We start from the raw sequence: 21,326 nt of genomic DNA on the forward strand, positions 1-21,326 counted from the left end.
ATTTTCCTCATTAATAACTACTGTACTACACATATGTGTCTCACCACTAACCAAACAAAACATCCTTCCTTAAACCCTACTCGCCTACTACACTTATTTGCATCCTTATATATCCTTTTATGCTTAATCACCAAAATAACCTTAATCCTTACCCAAATTTTGGTTCATGGGCCGGGTAATTAACTATTAACTAAACAAAAAAAAAATCTCGTGAAAACCAAGCTCCTGCAACAAGACACTCCCACTCTCTCTCTCTCTTCTCTCCAATCCATGCAACAAAAGATCCTCGTGATGAAGAGCTCTTAATTTTCACGAGTTTTATCTTTCTTTTCTCAGAGCCTTCAGACATTTGAATTCTCTTCTTCAGTTTGAATTCCATTCTATTCCTCCAATCCTCCTACACATAACATAAATGATAAATACCCCCCAAATCCACCATTTTCTTCTCTACACATTCCACACCACCTTCAATGGCAACATTCAAAACCACCTTCCTTTTCTATTATTCCATTCTATTACTATCCTCCATCTTTTCCACCCAAACCACCTCCTCCCCTGATCACCAACCCCTCAAAACCTACATCATCCAACTCCACCCACAAGCCATGTCATTATCACCCTCCCTTTTCAAATCCAAACTCCATTTCCACCTCTCCTTTCTCCAAAAAATCATCAACGACCCTCCTTCCTCCCGTCTCTTATACTCATACCAATCCGCCATGGACGGTTTTGCAGCCCAGCTCTCAGACTCCGAGCTACACTCCATGCAAAAACTCCACCACGTTATCGCAATACGACCCGACCGAGTCCACAAACTCCACACCACCTACTCCTACAAGTTCCTGGGCCTGAGCCCAACGATAAAAACCGGTGCTTGGGTCAAATCCGGGTTCGGACGCGGGTCCATCATCGGTGTACTCGACACCGGGGTATGGCCCGAAAGCCCGAGCTTCAACGACCAAGGAATGCCACCTGTCCCTGCCAAATGGCGAGGCCTTTGCCAACCTGGAGACGACTTTAACACCTCCAATTGCAACAAAAAACTAATCGGGGCGAGGTTTTTCAGTAAAGGTCATCGGGTCGCTTCATTGACTCCAACCGAAAACGAAGTGTCCGAATATTTATCTGCCCGAGACTCCCACGGGCATGGGACCCACACCGCGTCAACCGCAGCGGGGTCTGCGGTCCCGATGGCGAGTGTCCTCGGGAACGGGGCGGGTGAGGCGAGAGGTATGGCACCCGGGTCGCATATCGCAATATATAAAGTGTGTTGGTTTAGCGGGTGTTACAGTTCGGATATTTTAGCAGCAATGGATGAGGCAATTAGAGACGGGGTTGACATTCTTTCGTTATCTCTCGGTGGGTTTCCGATTCCGCTTTATGATGACAGCATTGCAATCGGTAGTTTCCGGGCCATGGAGCATAAGATTTCCGTCATATGTGCTGCTGGGAACAACGGGCCGATTGCAAACTCCGTGGCCAATGTGGCTCCATGGGTTGCAACCGTTGGTGCTAGCACACTTGACCGGCGGTTTCCGGCGGTGGTTCGTATGGGCGATGGAAGGTTTCTGTATGGTGAGTCTATGTACCCCGGGAACCTACACCCGGGTTCCGAGAAGGTTCTAGAAGTTGTTTACTTAAATGGCGGAGATAGAGGAAGTAATTATTGCTTTAAAGATTCTCTTCCTAGAGATAAAGTCGCCGGAAAAATGGTGGTTTGTGACCGTGGTGTCAACGGGCGGGCGGAGAAAGGGCAAGTCGTGAAGGAGTCTGGTGGTGCCGCCATGATTCTGGCCAACACCGAGATAAACATGGAGGAAGACTCCATTGATGCCCATGTTTTACCCGCGACATTGATCGGGTACACAGAATCGGTTCATTTGAAGAGTTATATAAACTCTACAAAAAGACCAACGGCACGGATTATATTCGGTGGGACCGAGATCGGGAAAACCAGAGCCCCTTCGGTGGCTCAGTTTTCATCACGGGGTCCAAGTTTCATGGACCCCGTGATACCTAAACCCGATATGATCGCCCCGGGTGTTAATATTCTAGCGGCTTGGCCACAAAACCTAGGGCCATCGGGGCTTCCGGAAGATTCTAGAAGGGTCAACTTCACGGTGATGTCGGGGACATCTATGTCATGCCCTCATGTTGGCGGGCTTGCAGCTTTGATACGGGCCGCACATCCGAAATGGAGCCCGGCTGCCATTAAATCCGCACTTATGACAACAGGCGACACGACAGATCATTATGGGAAACCTATCATGGATGGAAACAAACCGGCTGGGATTCTTGCTATGGGGTCTGGACATGTGAATCCAGAAAGAGCTATACAACCTGGATTGATATATGACATCAGTCCAAATGATTACATCATTCATTTATGTGGCATTGGGTATACAAAATCACAGATTTTCACCATTACTCATAGGAACGTGAGTTGTCATGATATCATGAAGAAGAACAGGGGTTTCAGCCTCAATTACCCTTCCATTTCTGTGGTTTTTGGAACCGGGATGAACAGTAAGATGATTAAAAGACGTGTGACAAACGTGGGAGACCCCAACTCGGTTTACACAATCAAAGTGGTTCCACCAGAAGGAGTCAAAGTACGTGTCAGACCAAGGAGGTTGACATTCTCACGTTTGAATCAGAGTTTGAGTTACAGGGTTTGGTTGATTTTAAGAAAATCATCAGGGTCAAAAAGAGGGAAGTTTGGTCAAGGGCAGTTGACATGGATAAATTTGAAGGATGACAAAATCAAGATCCGAAGTCCTATTCTAGTCACAAGGTCATCTAACAAGAACAAGAATCATATGTAGTAGTAGCAGCCTTAGCCTAGGCAAATTTTATTTTAAAGTATTGCTAGATTCTTTATCATTTGATAAAGATCCACAACATTCGATATAAGGAATGTATTGTTCCATCATCCATGCCAATATATTTATTCAAAACCCCATGAATGATATAATATCTCGAAAGAATTGAATTTGAAACTTTATCCGTAGATTGTACTCATAATATCTCAAATGTGTCACATTTCGGATGACCTAATTACAGTAAAGAAAAACACAGGGGTAGGGTAAGGAAGGGTAGGATATATACATTGCCTTTAGCTTTTGATGAACTGCAATCCATTGACATTAGCATAACGCTCCATGAACCTCATGAACCTGTCCCAATCTCGTGGAGTCCGCATCACATACTTGGCTTCAATCCCTGCGGGTCTTCCATTGACGAATTTGGCACTGACATCAACTGACTGGAGTGTCCCTTCATCATCAATCATGAAAAAACCAGTAATATCTCCAACTTCACCAGATGAGTCAAACACAGATGGTTGGTCAAACTTGAAAATCGCCATACCATTAGTCCCATCCCTTGATTTCGTTAGCTTCACGTCTGGTATCGTCTGTTCATCTTTACCTGGTATGAACTGGATTGATGGTTTCACCATCTGTATAGTGAGTGTAAATGTGCGACAGTTGTTCAATCTGTTGGGATTTTGCCTTGAAATCGGTATGCTCAATGCTTGACCAGTGAATGCAGATCGCGAACTGTGACAAACAACTCCTGATATCGTTCCTGTACACAAATAACAGAAAATGTATCAGCTACAATACAAAATCGAGTTCTACCACTATTTTTCATCAACAAACAAGAGAAAATCTACAATTTACAGATTCGTGTTAATCCTAGTTGATTACAATTTACAAAGATGAGTGAGCTAAATGGAAGCGCCATTGGAGGTAGAAGTACCTGGAAGAAATTGAGGTTTTTTACAACAATGAGAGACCGGTGATGAGAACGCCATAGTTTGCAGAGTCGCCATTGTTGCAGATGCCAGAGAGCCAAAGGTGGTTTTATGGTAGTGCAATTGTGGGTGTGTTCAAATGGTAGCCATTCAGTTGAAGGGATAAGGGAACTGCTTCTTCGAAAGGAAAATCAAGTCGAGTGAAGAGAAGCTATGCATCGTTAATGTGTACGTAACGCATATACAGTTGTATCTTGTTTTGGATACTAATTAGCTTGGACTAATTAACTTGGATGTTTCTAGGTTTGCGATATTGTAAAGTCGTTAATAATGTTTCATCTTGTATACCATTTTTTATACCAAATCTAACAAATTTTTCCTTAGTTTGACTACAATAATAAGCTTTTTGATTTTATTTTTATTTTCTGTTGATATCTAGAGAAAACAAAATAACATATATGTTAAATTATACATTTAAATACACGCCAAATACAAATTTCTTTGAATAATGTCTAACACTCTAACCTAAAATAAAGGGAAGAATTTTCGTATATTGCTGAACAAGAGAGTACAAGTGTATATATACATGGATACAGAACCGAAAGAGAGTAAATGACTCCTAACCCTTAGGAACTAGTTACAGACTATTTCAACTGTACAAGACTATTTCAATTTATACATGTGTTAAATATTGTGTTATTATCCCCCAGCAAGCTGAACAGAGGGACGAACTTGAAGCTTGGAACGAAGAAAACAAACTCTATCCGCTTTGTGAAAATATCCGCAACTTGATCAACTGAGGAAACATAAACTATCTTCAATGTGCCTTCTTCGACTTGCTCACGGATGAAATGAAATTAAGTCCAATGCAATGTGTTTTGAGCGAGTACTGATAACCGGATTTTTGCTCATGAAAATAGCCCCAACATTGTCACATAACAGAAGTGGTTAATGAGTGATTGGTGCTTGAAGATCTGCTATTAGCTGTTTGATCCACAATAATTCAGCAGTAGTATAAGCCAAGGACCTATACTCAGCTTCCGTGCTTGATCTAGCCATAACTTTTTGCTTCTGGATGTCCAACTAATCAGATTTGAACCATGAAAAATGGCAAAGCCATAATGAGAACGACTATCATCACGATCTGAATTCTAACCTGCATCAGAATAAGCATGAAGAGCACGAGCTGTAGTGGGTTTGGAGTGAAGACAATGATCAATAGTCCCTTTTAAGTATCGAAGTATACGTTTCACTGCTTGCCAATGTCTAGTTGTTGGAGCATGCATAAACTGACAAACTCTGTTAACCGAGTAAGCAATATCGGGACACGTGATTGTTGCATATTGAAGAGAACCAACTATCTGTCTATATAATTTTGGATCTTCAAATGGGTCACCTTCTAATTGAAGACGATGATAAGGATCAGCTGGTGTCGACATTGGAGCTGCCATCGCCATGTTGCTTTTGTTTATAACTTCTTGTATATATGCCTGTTGAGAAATTTAGAGACCATCTGCATGTCGATGTATTTGAAGACCAAGAATATAATGCAAGTCACCAAGGTCTTTTAATGAGAATTGTTGATTCAGGGCTTTGATAAACGTCTGAATATGAGATGCATTTGTGCCTGTTACAATTAAATCATCCACATACACAAGAACATAAACAGTGGATGTAGATGAAATATGCACAAACATAGATGTATCAGATTGACACGCTCTAAAACCACGCGTAACCAAGTATTGCTTTAGTTTTGTAAATGTGACATCCCCATTTTCTCGGCCAGAAAAGACCGATTTTGTTTACGCTTTATAAAAATCAGAGTACCTCTTGTAATAAAAATGTTTCCGAAATTTGTTTCCAGTAAAACATGATAAATATGTTATCAAAGCATTTCCGAATAAAAGTATTTTTAATCATTTTAAAACATTTGGGATGTCATCGTCAATACAGAAACATAAGCATAAACATAACTTACATTCATTATCACTAGTGATTTATATCTCCTTAATCTCTCAGTGTAATGTGACTTCATATCAACACATGTGATATAAATAAACTGAGTGGGTCAGGTTGGGAAACCTGGTGAGTACATAGGGATTTCAATCCCACAATGTTATATCATATATATAATTTAGAACTCACAAAATATACAATTTCACCATATATGTATAAGCAACTCTTATCCCACCCCGTCGATCCTCACAATGAGACTATCCATACTCTCAAACCCAAGATTAACCGTTTTACCTAATCCATACTCCCGGATCATAAATGAACGGCTTTACCTAATCCATACTCTCAAATTAATGACGAATGGTTATGCCTAATCCATACTCTCGGACTAGGGACGAATGACTAATCCATACTCTCGGATTAATGACGAATGATTATGCCTAATCCATACTCTCGGACTAGGACGAATGACTATGTCTTAATCCATACTCCCGGACTAGGGACGAATGACTATGTCTTAATCCATACTCCCGGACTAAGGACAACTGGCTATGTCTTAATCCATACCCTAAATTAATGACAGTTGACTATGTCCAATCCATACTCTCGGACTAGGGATAATGACTGTGTCTAATCCATTGTCTCGGATAAATGACATATACTAAAGTTCTATTCTCTGAGTATAACTCACTTGTACTCGTAAGAAAATACTACCCAATATTCCTCATAATTAATTTAGGTCTACTCTTTATCCTAAATCATCATATATAATCATGTATGTTCTTTAACACGTATTTCAAGCAACATCAATTAATTCGCACATAAACATATAATTAATACTTCAATCAATACTTGTATTAAAATCATGTTCATGAAAAGGACTATGCACTCACCTGATACGGTGGTGATTCCGAACTCAGACAGCGCTTCGCTTCTTAAAAAAATAATTTCATTCGACGAAACCTAGTATTATTACCACTAGAATTTAGTCTATTATTCGTCGAGACTAATTAATAGTCTAGCTATTATTACTATTATATAAGTGTTAATCAATACTTATATAACCCATAATAATAGCCAAAGTACTTATTATAAGTTCCTAATAACGTTACTATAATTAAATAAAAGTTATTTAAAAAATAGCGTAGGCGTAGCTCACTTACAGCAGGTTTTATGGAAAACCGGGCTTTGCTGGAGCAGCGTTTCTGAGCCGAAAGCTTTTCTTCTCGAAGCCGTCGGGCGCTCTGGGGCTTCCTTCTCGTGCTAGGGAGGTTCCCTAGACTTGGTAGGGGTTTAGGGAGGCTAGAGAGAAGTTAAAGAGAGAAAGAAAGGCTTATGGTGTGAAGAAAATATGAGGAGTTCACCTTTTATTTATAGGAGTTTTATAGTAAAGTAGTCTCTAAGCTTCGTCCGTATCTTCCGCGTACGAGCTCCATTTTCTACGTTATTTATATCCATGCATTGGTATTTACGAGTACTACAACTTTCATTTAGACCCGTCGACTAATTCTTATTGTATCTTAGATTTACAAAACTGTATTCGAATTCGCTGCGCTCGAAAAGTAGAGACTAAGCTTCGTCCATATCTTTCGCATACGAGCTTCATTTTCGACGTTATTTATATCCACGTGTTGGTATTTATGAGTACTACAACTTTCATTTAGACATTGTTGGCTAATTCTCATTCTATCCCGGATTTACAAAACTATATCGAATTCGTCGCGCTCGAAGAGTAGAGACTAAGCTTCGTCCATATCTTTTGCATATGAGCTCCGTTTTCGACTGTATTTTTATCGTTTAACTCCTATTAACGATATCTTGATTTCTCATTTAGATTATTTTGTCTGAAAATCAAACAATCTAAAATTCGAATTTTCGGGTTGTGCACTGTTATGCTAAATGTTAGAAAAATCATAACTTCCTCATACGAAGTCAGATTTGTGCGTTTTTTTTATGGATGTTCTCGGTTTAATGTATACTACAACTTTGGTTTAGATAACTAAGGCTAAAATTTCATCTATCGTAAATTCACTATTTACGTCTCACGGTGCCGTGTCGGTTTTGCCGAAAAACTTCGACGGACCATAACTTCTTTGTTATAACTCGGATTTCGGCGTTCTTTATATGTACGAAACCCTTGAGATATATTCTACAACTTGGTTAAGATTAATCCTTCTAAATAATCTTCAATTAAAAACTCATTTTTGACGCTCATTGTCTCTATATTGGCCAGCCCGAATCTGCGGACGTTATAGTAAACCAAGCTCTTGGTGCTTGTTTAAGTCCGTAAAGAGCTTTGTGTAATCGAAACACATGGGTGGGATTATTCGGATCTTTAAATCCTTTTGGTTGTTTCATGTATACCTCCTCCGTTATATCGCCATTAAGAAAGGCATTGTTAATGTCGAGTTGTCAAATTTGCCAGGCTTGAGAAATAGCAATGGAGAGCACGAGCCGTATATCTATAGGCTTAATAACAGGACTAAACGTCTCAAAAAAAATCAATTCCAGCCTCTTAACTAAAGCCCTGTGCTACTAATCTGGCTTTGTGTCGTTCGATAGCGCCATCCGATATTCTTTTAATCCTGTAAATCCACTTACAACCAATAACATTAGTATTAGTGGGACAAGAAACTAAAGACCATGTGTTATTTTTCATGAGTGCATCATACTCTGACTTCATTGCAATTTTCCAACATGTGTGCTTATTAGCTTGAGAGAAAGTTTGTGGTTCAAGATGAGATGATGTAGAAAGATGGAACAGTTTTGGTTTTAGTGAGTTTGTGCGAGCACGAGTCATCATAGAATGTTGATTATTGTCAGCAGGACGATAATGAGAAGGAATAGAAGGATTTTGTCGAGCTCTTGAGCTAATTGTGGATTGTTGATGATGTGGAGTGGGAGAAGGAGACATAGATGAGATGATTGGAGTATTTGATGGATTCGAGTTGGGGGTTGAAGGTGGTGATGAATGAGATAAGATGGTTGAGGACGATTGGATTGAGGATGGTGAATCTGTTTGAGTAATAATGGTAGGAGTATTGTCAAAATTTTGTGATGTTTGATGTGAAGAAGTAGGTTGAGGAATGTATGGAAAGACTTCCTCATTGAAAACAACATAGCGGGAGATGTATATGCTAGAGTTTGGTTGATGAAAAAAAAGATAGCCTTTGTGTGAAGCACTATATCCTAGAAAAATGCAAGGTTTGGAACGAAAATCAATTTTATGAGCATTATATGGTCTGAGAAAAGGATAACAAAGGCAACCAAAGGTTTTTAGAAAATCATAATCAGGAGATTTGAGATAAAGTTTTTGATAGGGTGATTGGTAATGTAATATTGGTGTGATGGAACGATTGTTTAAGTAGGTTGCTGTTTTAAAAGCATGTTCCCAGAAAGCTTGAGGTAGTGAAGCTTGAGCTAGAAGAGTTAATCCTTTTTCAACTATGATTTTGTTTCTACGTTCAGCAGATCCATTTTATGCATGGGTATAGGGACAAGAAATACGATGGATGACGCCATTTGCTTGAAGAAAAGAAGAAATATTTCGAAATTCCCCACCCCAATCTGTTTGTAAGCTCTTTATATCATAGTTGAATTGAGTTTTTATCATGGTTCAGAACTGTAAGAAAGTAGAAAAGACTTGGGATTTATGGGACAAGAAATATATACATATAAACTTTGTGCAATCATCAACAAATAAAATAAAAGACCAATTTCCATTTAAAGAAAATTCAGGGGATGGCCCCCATACATCAGAATAAACAAGTTCAAAAGGTGCAGAAGATGTAACATGCGAAGATGCAAGATGAAAACGATGACTTTTTCCAAGTTGACAGGAGTCACAAACACTTGGAAATTTATTTGATGAAACAAGAAGATTAAATGAAGTCACAAGTTTACGCAGAACAGGTTCATGAGGGTATGCCAAACGTTTATGCCAGCTATGTAAGGATGTACGAACACCGGTAAATGCCATTGAATGAGGTTTTGATATGGTATGAGGCAGCCGATAGATATTGTGTTTAACATCCCCTCTGGGTATGGTTTGTCCCTGCAAGGTCTTAACAGTACAGTGATTAGGTCAGAACTCCATATAGACATTATTGTCTACTGTTAACTTAGATACACTTGAAGGATTTTTAGTGAGTTTAGGAACAATAAGCACAGTTGGTAATTTTAAATTAGGCAAAGAAGAGGATCCAACATGAGAAATACACAGGTTTTTACCGTTTCCCACTTGCAGCTTATCATCCCCTTTGTATTCTTATGTAATATGGAGCTTATTCAAGTCTGGAGAGACGTGATCAGTGGCCCCAATATCAAAATACCAGGCAGAGTCAATGACAGTAGAAGGACTGCTGTTGTGTTGTGCTATATGGGCTTGTCGAGTCTGCTGTTTGGGATTAGGACGTCTAGAAGGATAATCAGTCTGATTTCCTCTTTGCCAGCAATCAATAGCTTCATGTCCTTGTTTGTTGCACAGTTGACACAGTGGTCGGCGTTTTCTGGAGTCAGAATTACAAATGCCTGAATTATGATTTTGATTGTTGTGATAGTTGGATGAACGGTTGTTGGATCGATTTACTGTAAGAGCATCAGGTGGTGATTGAACAGATGCTAATCTAGCATGTTCTTGTTCTAGGCGTGCTTCCTCCTATAACAAAAAACCTACAAGATCATCAACAGTCATAGCTTCAGTTTTCATCATAAACGCAGTAGTAAAAGCGCCATATGATGAATCAAGACCGGTCAATATATGACCAATAAGTTCCTCATTAGAGATTGGAGTAAGATTGGTAGCTAGAAAATCAGCAATAGATCGCTTTTTCTCAATGTAGTCGATCATTGACATTGACCCTTTAGAGAGTGTTTGAAGTTGGGCTCGAAATTGAAAACGAGAAGCCCTAGATTGAGCTTGAAAGTTTCGTTCAATGGCTTGCCAAGCCATTTGAGATGAAGTTGATAGAGTGACAAGAGCTAGGGCTCTATCATACAAGGTGGATTTCAACCATAATAAGACAAATCTATCCCTCTTCTTCCAGGTAGCATAGTCGGGATTAGGAGCTGTAGTGGCCGGAGTAGCAGTGACAGCAGGAGCATCAGCAGTAGCCGGAGAAGCAGAAACCGGTGGAACTTGAATGGTTGCAGGTGGTGGATTAGGATGGAGAACAAATTCTTCCAAATCAAAGGTTTCAAGAGCTGCAAGAATTGTTGTGCGCCAGAGAACATAGTTATCTTAGTTTGACTGTGATACCATAAAGGGAACTCGCTACCATGGATGAAGTCACAAGAGAGAAAGGAAAAAAAATTGTGAGAGATTTTTAGTGCTCTGATACCATAAAGGGAAGAATATTTTCGTATATTGCTGAACAAGAGAGTACAAGTGTATATATACATGGATACTGAAAGAGAGTAAATGACTCCTAACCCTCAGGAACTAGTTACAGACTATTTCAACTATACAAGACTATTTCAATTTATACATGTGTTAAATATTGTGTTATTATAAAACATTAGTACAAACGATGGATAAATAAATATATCAAAAAGTTCATGTTCTTTTATAAAAAATAGAAACTAAACAAATTGATATAGAGTTATGTTGCATTATAAATAAATAAATGATTATTATTATTATTAAATAAACCTAGTTATCACAGTATACCAGGTGAGAAGATAAACAGACAACAAGCTACGTCGCAAAGCCCTTGTGTATTATAAATCCAAATTTTTTGAGTACATGAGTGAATAAGTTATTTGTATAATACTAGTAGTAGTATTTTCGTTCCTTGCGGTGGAAATTTTTTGTATATGTAAAAAGAGAAAAGTTAATTAGTTATCCTTTTTGGTTTGAAATTGCTATCAAAATGTGTCTAGACCTTTTTTTTTTCAAATGCTATCAAAATGCTATTTTTTTTCTCAAAATATATGTTAGTTAAGAGAAAAAAGTTGGGAAAATTATAAAAAAAAAGTTTTGGACCATATTTGAAAAAAAATTAAAACTTGTGATGAAATATATGTTGCGAAAAATGTAGTATGTATAACAAACAAGACATAATTTTCGGTAGGATTACAATTAATCATAACATAAATATGCTTTCATTAAGATGTATTTTTGATTTTTAGAACGAATATCTAAACAAATACAAAATAAATCTTAAAATATATGTATAAAAGCGAAAATGTAAATTTTTTCTATAAAATATTAATTTTGTAAAACGATTTGATAAAATAGAATGCATGAATTATTTTTTGTAAAGTATAAAAAATAAATTAAAAAATGTAGTCTATAAAACAGAATATCTTAAGAAAAAAAATACATAAAACACAGATAAAAGAAAATATTTATAAACAAATAAAAAATGATTTCATATAAAAAGAAAGTTATAAAAACATTCTAAAAGAAGTTTGGAATAAATTTGTAATACAATCTAAAAACTATGTCAAAATGTAAAATCGCATAATAAAAAATAAAAAGTTTGGGTTAAAGTAAAAGTCAAAAGTTAGGGTGTTAATCATAAATGTAAATGTTTTATTTATTAGTATCTTAATTTAGAAAGACGTTCATTTTGGAAAGGTCATATAAAAGAATCGTTTGAGCTGGGAAGTAAATCATCCGGTCAAAACCAATCCAATAAAGAAACAAATTTATTTAACAAGCAAAAAAGGAGAGAGGGATTCGAACCCTCGATGGTAAACTATACCGGTTTTCAAGACTGGGGATTTCAACCACTCAACCATCTCTCTGAAAGACAATTTTATTTTATTCCTCCGAATAGAACATGACCATATGAGTGGATAACGCCACTATCAAAGATCTCGGGTGTGATGGTCAATCTATCTATCAAAGATCTCGGGTGTGATGGTCAATCTATCTATCCCGATATATGATCCAACATGCCCATAGGAGTAAGGTTTAACAGAAGAACTTTCTAAGTTTCCAAAAATTGAAGATACAAATCAAGAAATTGACTTTGAATTATTTTTGGAAAGATATCAATTGGTAGAACCCTCGATAAAGGAAAGAGATGCTGTGTATGAATCACTCACATATTCTTCTGAATTATATGTATCTGCGAGATTAATTTGGAAAAACGATAGAAAGGGTTGGGTCGGTGTATTGGCATGTAATATATACCTTCCTTCACTCTTCTCCTATTCCCTCATCACGTTGCTCTATCCAAACAGTGTTCTACGCCGGAGACATGTTTCTTTGAAGAAGAAGAAGAAGAAGAAGACGCTTTTATTTGGAGGGGACATCTTTCACACAATCTTCTTCTCTTTTTCTTCTAAGGACACCACCATTTTTCTTTCTTTCATTCCCCGCGTTCAAGAATCCTCTGCGTTTCCCTCTTCGTCTCTTAGGTAACGTTCTTGATTTTTTTTTTTTTTTTTGTGTTTTATAGATTTTGTTAGGTATTTTTAATTAGGACAAGATTCTTCTGGTTCTCTCTTCATTTCATTACTAGATTTATCGAGCTACTCGGTTGTACATTTATGCTTTGTAGTTGTATGACGTTTGGTTGCGGTGTTAGTTTGGTTCACCGTCATCGTTGATCAAGAAAAAGAGTAAATAACTACAGATCTTTCCCTTTGATCTCTAGGTAGTGTGTTTAATTGTATCTTTTCAATAATGACGTGTTTTAGGCAAAGTGTGTGGTAAATATTTACAACCTCTTTGGGTTTTTTCTCTTTCTCCTCTACTTTTTTGTTCGCTTTTTGAATCTGGTAACCTAACCGTAAGCATCCATCAAACGAAGATGATTGGTCAGCAATTGGTGCTGTCAATAAATGTAAATAGTTTTGAATTCCAAAAAGGTATTGTTTAGTTCTAGTCTTGTAAATTGTTCTTTTGTGCAATATTGATGATTTTAGCGTCACCATGTCATTTTATGTAATTGGAACTAATAAATAAGCTAACGAGTTTCATAATTTGTACTCTAATATATATATGAGTATGTGCGAAGTGACGCATGTATAAGATCGAATTAAAAGTCGGTTCGACGACAATTCAGGGGTTCGGGGGCAGCATCCCTGGGTCTGGGGTTTCCAAATGGGCAAACTTAGAGCTGTATTCAGAGACAGAAGAGTTACCCTTTTTTAGGCGCAAAATGGGGTCTCTTAGGGTTTGCATACGTTCATGAGAATCATGCCGATAGGAATGCTCAAGTCTCTGCCATACTTCAGAAGTAGTTGCGAGTCCAATAGTTTCCGCATGGCTATTTCAGTCAAGGATGAGTGAATGATAAGGAACACACATTGATCATCTTCAATCCATTTGGCATAGGCCGAATTAGGAACCAGAGGAGTGGCAGCAGCAGTGGAGACGATTGTCTTGGCAGGGACAGGAGGGGTGTCAAGGATGTGACCTGAGAGTTTTGGTAGGCAAGAAGGGGGATGAGTTGATTACGCGATATCATGTAATTTGAGGGGAAAAGTTTACAGTGATCTTGTGAAGTATTGTGTTAAGAGAGAGAGAGAGAGAGAGAGAGAGAGTAGTATCAGAAGAGGAGCTGCCTGTCATGATTGGGGATGAAGAGAAGGGATCGTAACCCTAAGCTGATACCATATAAGGATTACCCCAATTCACCTCAATAAGGTGATCGTGTATATATGATGTTTATATAGTACAATAAATAACAAATACAAACTAAAATACATGGATAATCTTATCTAAAACTATACATCATAATATTGGAATATCATGTGATCTTATTACTAATAGGGGTCTAGGGGCACGCCCCTAGCGGGGTCCAAGGGGCAGAACCCCTGGCTAGGGTTCCGAATTCTTGTGGGTGATTATGGTAAAACCGACGAAATCGTCAGTTTTGGAAACCATTGATTTCTTCATTAAATTCCGGATTTTCCTGACTTGCTTCTAAAGCAACCCATTACGGCAAACCCTAAATCTTGTTTATTATGTAAATGACTCTTCTCTTTGAGAAGAGACACACAATCATTAGTTCTTTTTTCCTTCAGACAAACATAGAATTCTTCTAGCAATTTGGTTTACGATTTCTATGTCTAGATTTGTAAGTGTCCACTTGGATTATCTTAGGTTGAATTTTCTTGCAACCCAAACATAGGGTAAAAATATAAGTTCGGAAAGTGTTCACACGATCCAAGGAGTATCCAAATCTCCAACATAAACCCTAATTCCTCCAAAATGCACTTTAGGTGTTCGATGAAATGTCTTAATTAAGTTAAAGAGCATTTTTGCTTTGTTTTGAGGATGAAAATGTTATTGGGTTAAATTATGTAGAGAAAAGTAAATAATCACCAGCAAAATTTTAAAATATTAAACAACTTATTGAGCTATTAGAGATTCAATTAGGAACAGAAGTGCATTTTTGTCTAACCAGAAGTTGCATGTAAAGTTGTGTTTCTGTTTAATTAAGTTAGGATGAATTTGTTGTGTTGATTGTTAAACAAATACTGTATAGTTTACATATTTGAAACAATTTTTGATTGTCATTACTACAAAATATCTAGACTTATGGTTGTAATTTTCTTACTACAAAATTTTAGAGATTGAAATTTGATTTTTGGGGGCCTTTTTTATATCATCAACTCTCCTCTTATTTCTGAGATTCTAAGATCAAAGAATTATTTATTTACTTTCTTCTGCAGATTCTCAACCTGATATTGTACCAACATGGCTCCAGTTTTTCCATAAAGAACTTGTATCCTTTTCAGAACATTAAGCCTTTGATCACCCTGTTACATGTAAGTTTTTAAAGTGCATTGTTTCCATCTTTTCAAAAATAAAACTTGAATGACTTGGATTTTTTGACAGATGTCTAATGTTTCTCCTGGTTAGCATCTTGTCCCTTTACTCAACAAACAGGATGTGGATGAGGTTCTTTCTGAAAAAAAAAACTATATTTAGTAGTTTCTTATATTAAGATATTCTACTTTAATTTTAGCATTATACCTTTAGTTATAATGTTACATTTTCAAAAAAACTATATTCAATAGTTTCTTATATCAAGTTGTCAAAGTCTATCATTATAAACTTTTTTTGATTTCCTAACATCTCGTTTATATTTTATTGATAATCTAATATGAATTTTCTTCCCGTTTCATAATGTAGTAGGAACTTATGGTACTGAAAAGTTTATAAATCATGATTTTAAGGAAACCATTTAGAAGTAAAACACTATACTTGGATAATTGTTTTTAATAAATTGTCATAATAAGTGAAAAGTTGAAAGTACGATATGTCATCCATGTGTAAAATGATGATTAGCAGGAGGAAATGTGAGGTGGGAGATGTAGGAGTCTTGTAGGAAACTAGAGTCATTTGGTGTTGAAAATATATACATTCATACATAAGTACAAAATACATAAAATATCATCCTCCTTATGCTAATCGTGTTTGGTACCAAAATACTCTTATTATAAAATGCAGAATTAAATAAAAAAATAATTTTAATTGTAAGATTTTTTTTTTTATAATTATCAAAATTTATTATTGAATATCAATAAACATTTATTAGTGGCAATGTACTTCCGTTGGTTTGTTCATTTTAGCATTGGACTTTGTAGTTCTTGCTACATGATTTAGTAATGTCGTTCAAGTACAAACGAAGTATGATGTTATAATATAAAAATAACTCAAAGTTGATTGCGAATTCTTATGTTTAGCCCTTACTCAGTCTTTCTAATTATTTTTGTTTCCATTGCATCATGGCATTCATGTATTACATTGATAGCCCTTACTCGGTCTTTCTAATTATTTTTGTGTTCCCTTGCATCATGGCATTCATGTATTACGTCGGTGGTCTCGCTATTCTTTTAAATGACCAAATTCATATCATCAATTATAATCACAACATTCAGGTTAGACATTCTATTTATCATTCTCTTTATTTTATTTTACATATTTCACACATCCGTAATTTTATTTCATTTTTGATTAATTGTATTTATTTTGGTATCAAAGCTAGAATTATGAGTTTTTCTAGTCAAAAATGAGTCAATAAGATTTTTTTTTTCCATAAAACAATAAAAGAAGCTAAAAATCTTCTTTCTTTTTTAGAAACAGATTTTAACACATCATACCTAATAGCACATATAATATTAAAGCAATGCTTATAATACTTATAGTAAACAATAGTATAAATTGATAACAAGAACAAATAAAAAAATCTTGAAGATAAAATAACAAAATTAATCTATTAAATATGTCTCAAGAAATAAAAAATTCACCAATAATTATTAATAATGAAGAAAACAAATATGAATATACTTTCGATGCCCTCATTAATAAAAACAAAATTAACAAAGATGCTATACGAAAAAACAAATTTTACATTATCAGAAAAACATAATTTGAAATATAACACTTTAAAAACTTATTTTATAGAAAAAATAGGGAAAACAACATAAATGTCCTACAAACTTTTTAGGGTTTACCCATTTAGTCCATAAAGTTTTTGTCGGGCTTTATGGGTCCCTAAACTAGGATATGACCTGCTCTGTTAGTCTATATCAATCTGTAATAGCCGATTCAGTGACATTTTAGACAAAAAAACTCACATTGTGCCCCTATAAAGCCAAAAAAATAAGTTTGGGGATCAATTCGTACCAAAAAAACTTTCCTTCTTTACTTCTAAAGCCGATTCACACTCAATTTTGTACCTTCCCAAGAAATCGATTGTTGCTCTTCTTTCCGTCTTCACCCTCAATCGTCACACCCAGTCACCGAATATCACAACCCTCTTCCCCTTTCAGAAAATCAATTAACAGGAAACATTCCCAACATTTTTGATGAAACGAGAAAACTCGAATCTTTGGATTTGTATGTGAACCATCTTGATGGAAAGATTCCTTTGAGCTTGGTTGGGTTAATTGTGAGTTTGTTGAACGTGTCATACAACCATCTTACAGGAACAATCCCGACAGGGCATCAACTTTAAACCTTCAATGAATTTAGTTTCATTGGAAATCATGCACTTTGTGAGGCTCCTCTTCCAGGTTGACGATAAAAAACTGATGATACCAAGGGATCTAATGACGATCATGGCGAACCTGATGGCACTGATTGGATCCTAGTGATATGTATGATTGTTGGATTGGCTGTTGGTTTAAGGATCACGATTGGCACGTTGATTGTCAACAAATGATGTAGAGATGCATATTATCATTTTCTAGATGAAATCATGATCAAGCTCACAAATTTCGTTCTTCTCGTATCCATGTGCGTAAGTCATATCCTATAATTTTAGTTTTTCACTTGAGTTCTTTGTTATGATTACGAGTAAAATTACTGGTTACTTTATAGGTTTTGTGTTAGGTTCATTTTTACGTATCATTTTAGTATATTTTGTTAATTATTTTCACGATATATTGTATATATTTAATATGCATTTCATGTGTTTCATTGCATCGTTAGTTTGAGACAATTTTACGCGTTTAAGCTTAATTTGTGCAGATTTATATAAGCGGGTAATGATATTTTTGAGCATTGATACAAGTCATATGGAAGGCCTCGCAATCACGATTGAAGCCCTGTGACAACATACACAATAAAGCAATAAAACGAAGCGATTTAAAGATTTTTTGGAAATTTGGTAGCAATGCGCGGTCTTCGTAAAATGATTGGATCGAGGGGTAAATGAGGCTGGATTGAGCTGAAATTTTACAGAGGTCTTCCCACCTCATTAATCTAAAATCTGAACTGTGGAGATTAGATTTGGTTGACGTTTGATGCACCTTATGTACCTCATAAACAGCAGCAACAAATCTGTCTAGAATCGGCAAATAGCAGCCCATTTATAATAATATTTTGGCAGCCCATGTTGATTATCACAGCCCAAATCTGATTTAAATGAAATCATAAAAGCCCAAGCAAATGGCTGTCACATTTTGAAAAAGAAAGAATAAGAGGGATCGGTTATAAGGAGGAGACGCACATTTTTCTTTGGGGGAGTTGAGTGGGGACGCACGGAAAGAAAAAATTAACAAAACGAGAATGTGACTGGAGGGATTTCTTTAGGTTTCAAGCATCAAAACAATCTTAATTTATTGTAGTAAGTTTTATTTTTGGTTGATTGAATTGTAGTTTCTGGGGTTTAGCCGTCTTAAACGGCTAAACCAATGGGTTTGATGTTTGAATTAGTTTAATTATTTAGACTTGTTTTAGATCGTTGTGTGAGATTGTTATATAGATTTAATACACTCCTATCCATATGATTTTTAATTTCCATCAATTTCATTGTTACAATTTTAGTTTGATTGAACAACCCGATTAGGGTTTTAACGATGAATTGCTAATCAATTAATCAAATCTGTAATTGTTCTTTTAATTAGTCTAAGTAGTAAATAATACACTTGTATTATGGAATCATATTGGTACAATGTAAATTCTCCGAGCTTACGTGAGGGTTCATTGTGTTTGGTGTTTCGTTTGTGCTTTAATACGACTTTCACCTAATTACAAATTGCCCGTTTGATAATTTTGTAGTGAGTTAGTTCTAATTGAAATTTCATTTTAGTTAGATAAGTTTGCAGCTTGGTTAAAGAGCTTGTTTTAATCGAGTGTCTGGCGAAACGGGTTGTCAGAGCTTGTTGACAACTGCGGCCACACTGGGAATTATATAAAAATCATTGCACGTAACAATTCATGATCACACGTCTAAATCAGTCTTTTGGTGCTGATTCAATCATCAACTAGTAAGTACTTTTTAGTATTTATTTATCATATTTTAGTTAACGCATCCGGTTTTGTAGTTTGAACTTCCTTTTTATGTAGTTGATCATATGATTTGATGTTGAATTTGTATTCTATGTAGTGAATTTGATTTCGTTTTAATCGAACGCTTGATTTTAAGTGTAATTCTTGTTGGCCATTTGAATTAGAGTTTGATCATTCAAGTTATCTATTTTGCAAAATCCATAATTGTTTGTGAAATAGAGTAAGTAACAAGCACTAAATTGAATTCTTTTGAATAAATCTAGTGTAAATCATATTCACACATTCTTACGCTCCCGAGCTTGTGAGGAGTATTGGATGTTGTTGGGAACATTCACACAAAACTTAATGCAACCTTTTGATTTCTATCTAAGACTTTGTTTAGATTAGATTAGAAGGGTTATGTTTAATTTAAAGAGCTTGTTTTGGTTAAACAATTTGGTGAATGGAAAGTGTTAGAGTTTGTTAATGTTTCCAAGTACCAACTTAGATTAGAATTCAACTTGACATCAATCATTATTAGCTTGCATCATTAGGAAAATAGAACTCGGAACCGGATCGCTTTTATTTTTGTTTCTAGTATTTCTTTTACCATATTTCAATATAGTTTTATTCGTTTTCAAAATCCTCCTCCGTATTTACTTTTTATGCAATAGGAATAAAAACATGACTATTTTGGTGTGTTTATGGATTAAAGCCGAGTCCCTGAGGATCGAAAGTAAATGTATACTCTCAAAGATTATATCTGTATATTTCTTAAAATTTTATTCATCTAAATTTGATGAAAACAGAAGTTTAGAAACTTTACACGTAAAAGTGTTTTGGGAGGAATAAACCGGAAGAAAAAAGAAAGATATGGCCATATTTATATAAGGTTTTCATAAAGTTATCAAATATTTCCAATTTTTATAACATAACTTAAATTATTATTTGTTACAAATTGATCCCCGAACTTATTTTTTGGCTTTATAGGGACACAATGTGAGTTTTTTTTGGCCAAAAGGGTCACTGAACCAGCTATTACAGATTGACATGGACTAAAAAAGCAGATCATATCCTAGTTTATGGACTTATAAAGCCCGACAAAAACTTTAAGGACTAAATGGGTAAACCCTAGAAAGTTTGTAGGGCATTTATGTCATTTTACCAGAAAAAATATTATATATTATGGAAAAATTATAGGAGAAAAACACATACCTATAGAATCAACTCAATGAAATATTATTATATCTATAGTAAATAAACAACAAATAAGAAATCGATTATCTAATATTAAAGAAATAGCTAGATTAAAAATCGCATATATTCATATATCAATAATTCAAGTAATTTTAAAAAGTACTTTTAGTGATTTAGATACTCCACTAAAATTAGAAATAAGAGACGATCGTATAATTAATGATCAAGAAAGTATTATTGCAAAAGAAAAATGTAATTTAATAGAAGGAAAAATAAAATTTAATATCAATAAAATTTAATATAACTCCACATAAAAAATTACATGAAAAACATCTAAAAATAAAAACTAACAAAGAAGAGTCACTTACTATTAAATCACCTTTAACATGGTAAAATGAAAAATAAATAATAATTATGAGCAATAAAACTCAAATATACTGTAATTCTGATAACAATTATAAAGTGAATTTACTTAAAAAATTATGGAAAGATTTAAACTGTTCAACACAAAACTTAAAAGAAAAAGAATTAGAAGTAAAATAATTAATGTCTAAAAATCTAAATCGTATTGCATCTCAACTAATTAAAATCGGAAAACTAAGAATTGAAATTAATCATTTAAGAATAGTAACAAAAAATCTTAATAGTGCAATTAACTTTGTTTCAATAGTTTATTAATTTGCTAAATAAGCTCAAAAGTACATATTAATTGTTCCAAAGATAGTAGGCTTTGGA

General features: G+C 35.3%; 2 protein-coding genes across 2 annotated transcripts; one reads left to right on the forward strand and one right to left on the reverse strand.

The window, feature by feature from the left end:
• The first annotated feature begins 250 nt into the window (after positions 1 to 250).
• SDD1 (Subtilase family protein) lies at positions 251 to 2,999 on the forward strand. Its single transcript, XM_079003876.1, has one exon. It carries the CDS (start codon positions 471 to 473, stop codon positions 2,823 to 2,825), a length of 2,355 nt encoding a protein of 784 aa, XP_078860002.1. The 5' UTR covers positions 251 to 470; the 3' UTR covers positions 2,826 to 2,999.
• PSB28 (photosystem II reaction center PSB28 protein) lies at positions 2,988 to 3,921 on the reverse strand. The gene is made up of 2 exons (XM_079003878.1): positions 3,763 to 3,921; positions 2,988 to 3,588 (listed from the first exon to the last, which is right to left on the reverse strand). Exons 1-2 carry the CDS (start codon positions 3,833 to 3,835, stop codon positions 3,116 to 3,118), a joined length of 546 nt encoding a protein of 181 aa, XP_078860004.1. The 5' UTR covers positions 3,836 to 3,921; the 3' UTR covers positions 2,988 to 3,115.
• Positions 3,922 to 21,326: the final 17,405 nt, after the last annotated feature.

This window comes from Lactuca serriola, chromosome 5 (assembly GCF_051521515.1).
Source record: "Lactuca serriola cultivar US96UC23 chromosome 5, Lser_US96UC23_V15, whole genome shotgun sequence".
In the NCBI taxonomy this organism is placed as follows: Eukaryota; Viridiplantae; Streptophyta; class Magnoliopsida; order Asterales; family Asteraceae; genus Lactuca; species Lactuca serriola.

Bases quoted from the DNA above. Each gene is read 5' to 3' on its own strand.
- SDD1 (XM_079003876.1), top strand. From the start codon at position 471: ATGGCAACATTCAAAACCACCTTCCTTTTCTATTATTCCATTCTATTA.
- PSB28 (XM_079003878.1), bottom strand. From the start codon at position 3,835: ATGGCGACTCTGCAAACTATGGCGTTCTCATCACCGGTCTCTCATTGT. The intron at 3,589-3,762 runs GTACTTCTACCT...ATTTGTGTACAG, and splicing joins AAAACCTCAATTTCTTCCAG to GAACGATATCAGGAGTTGTT.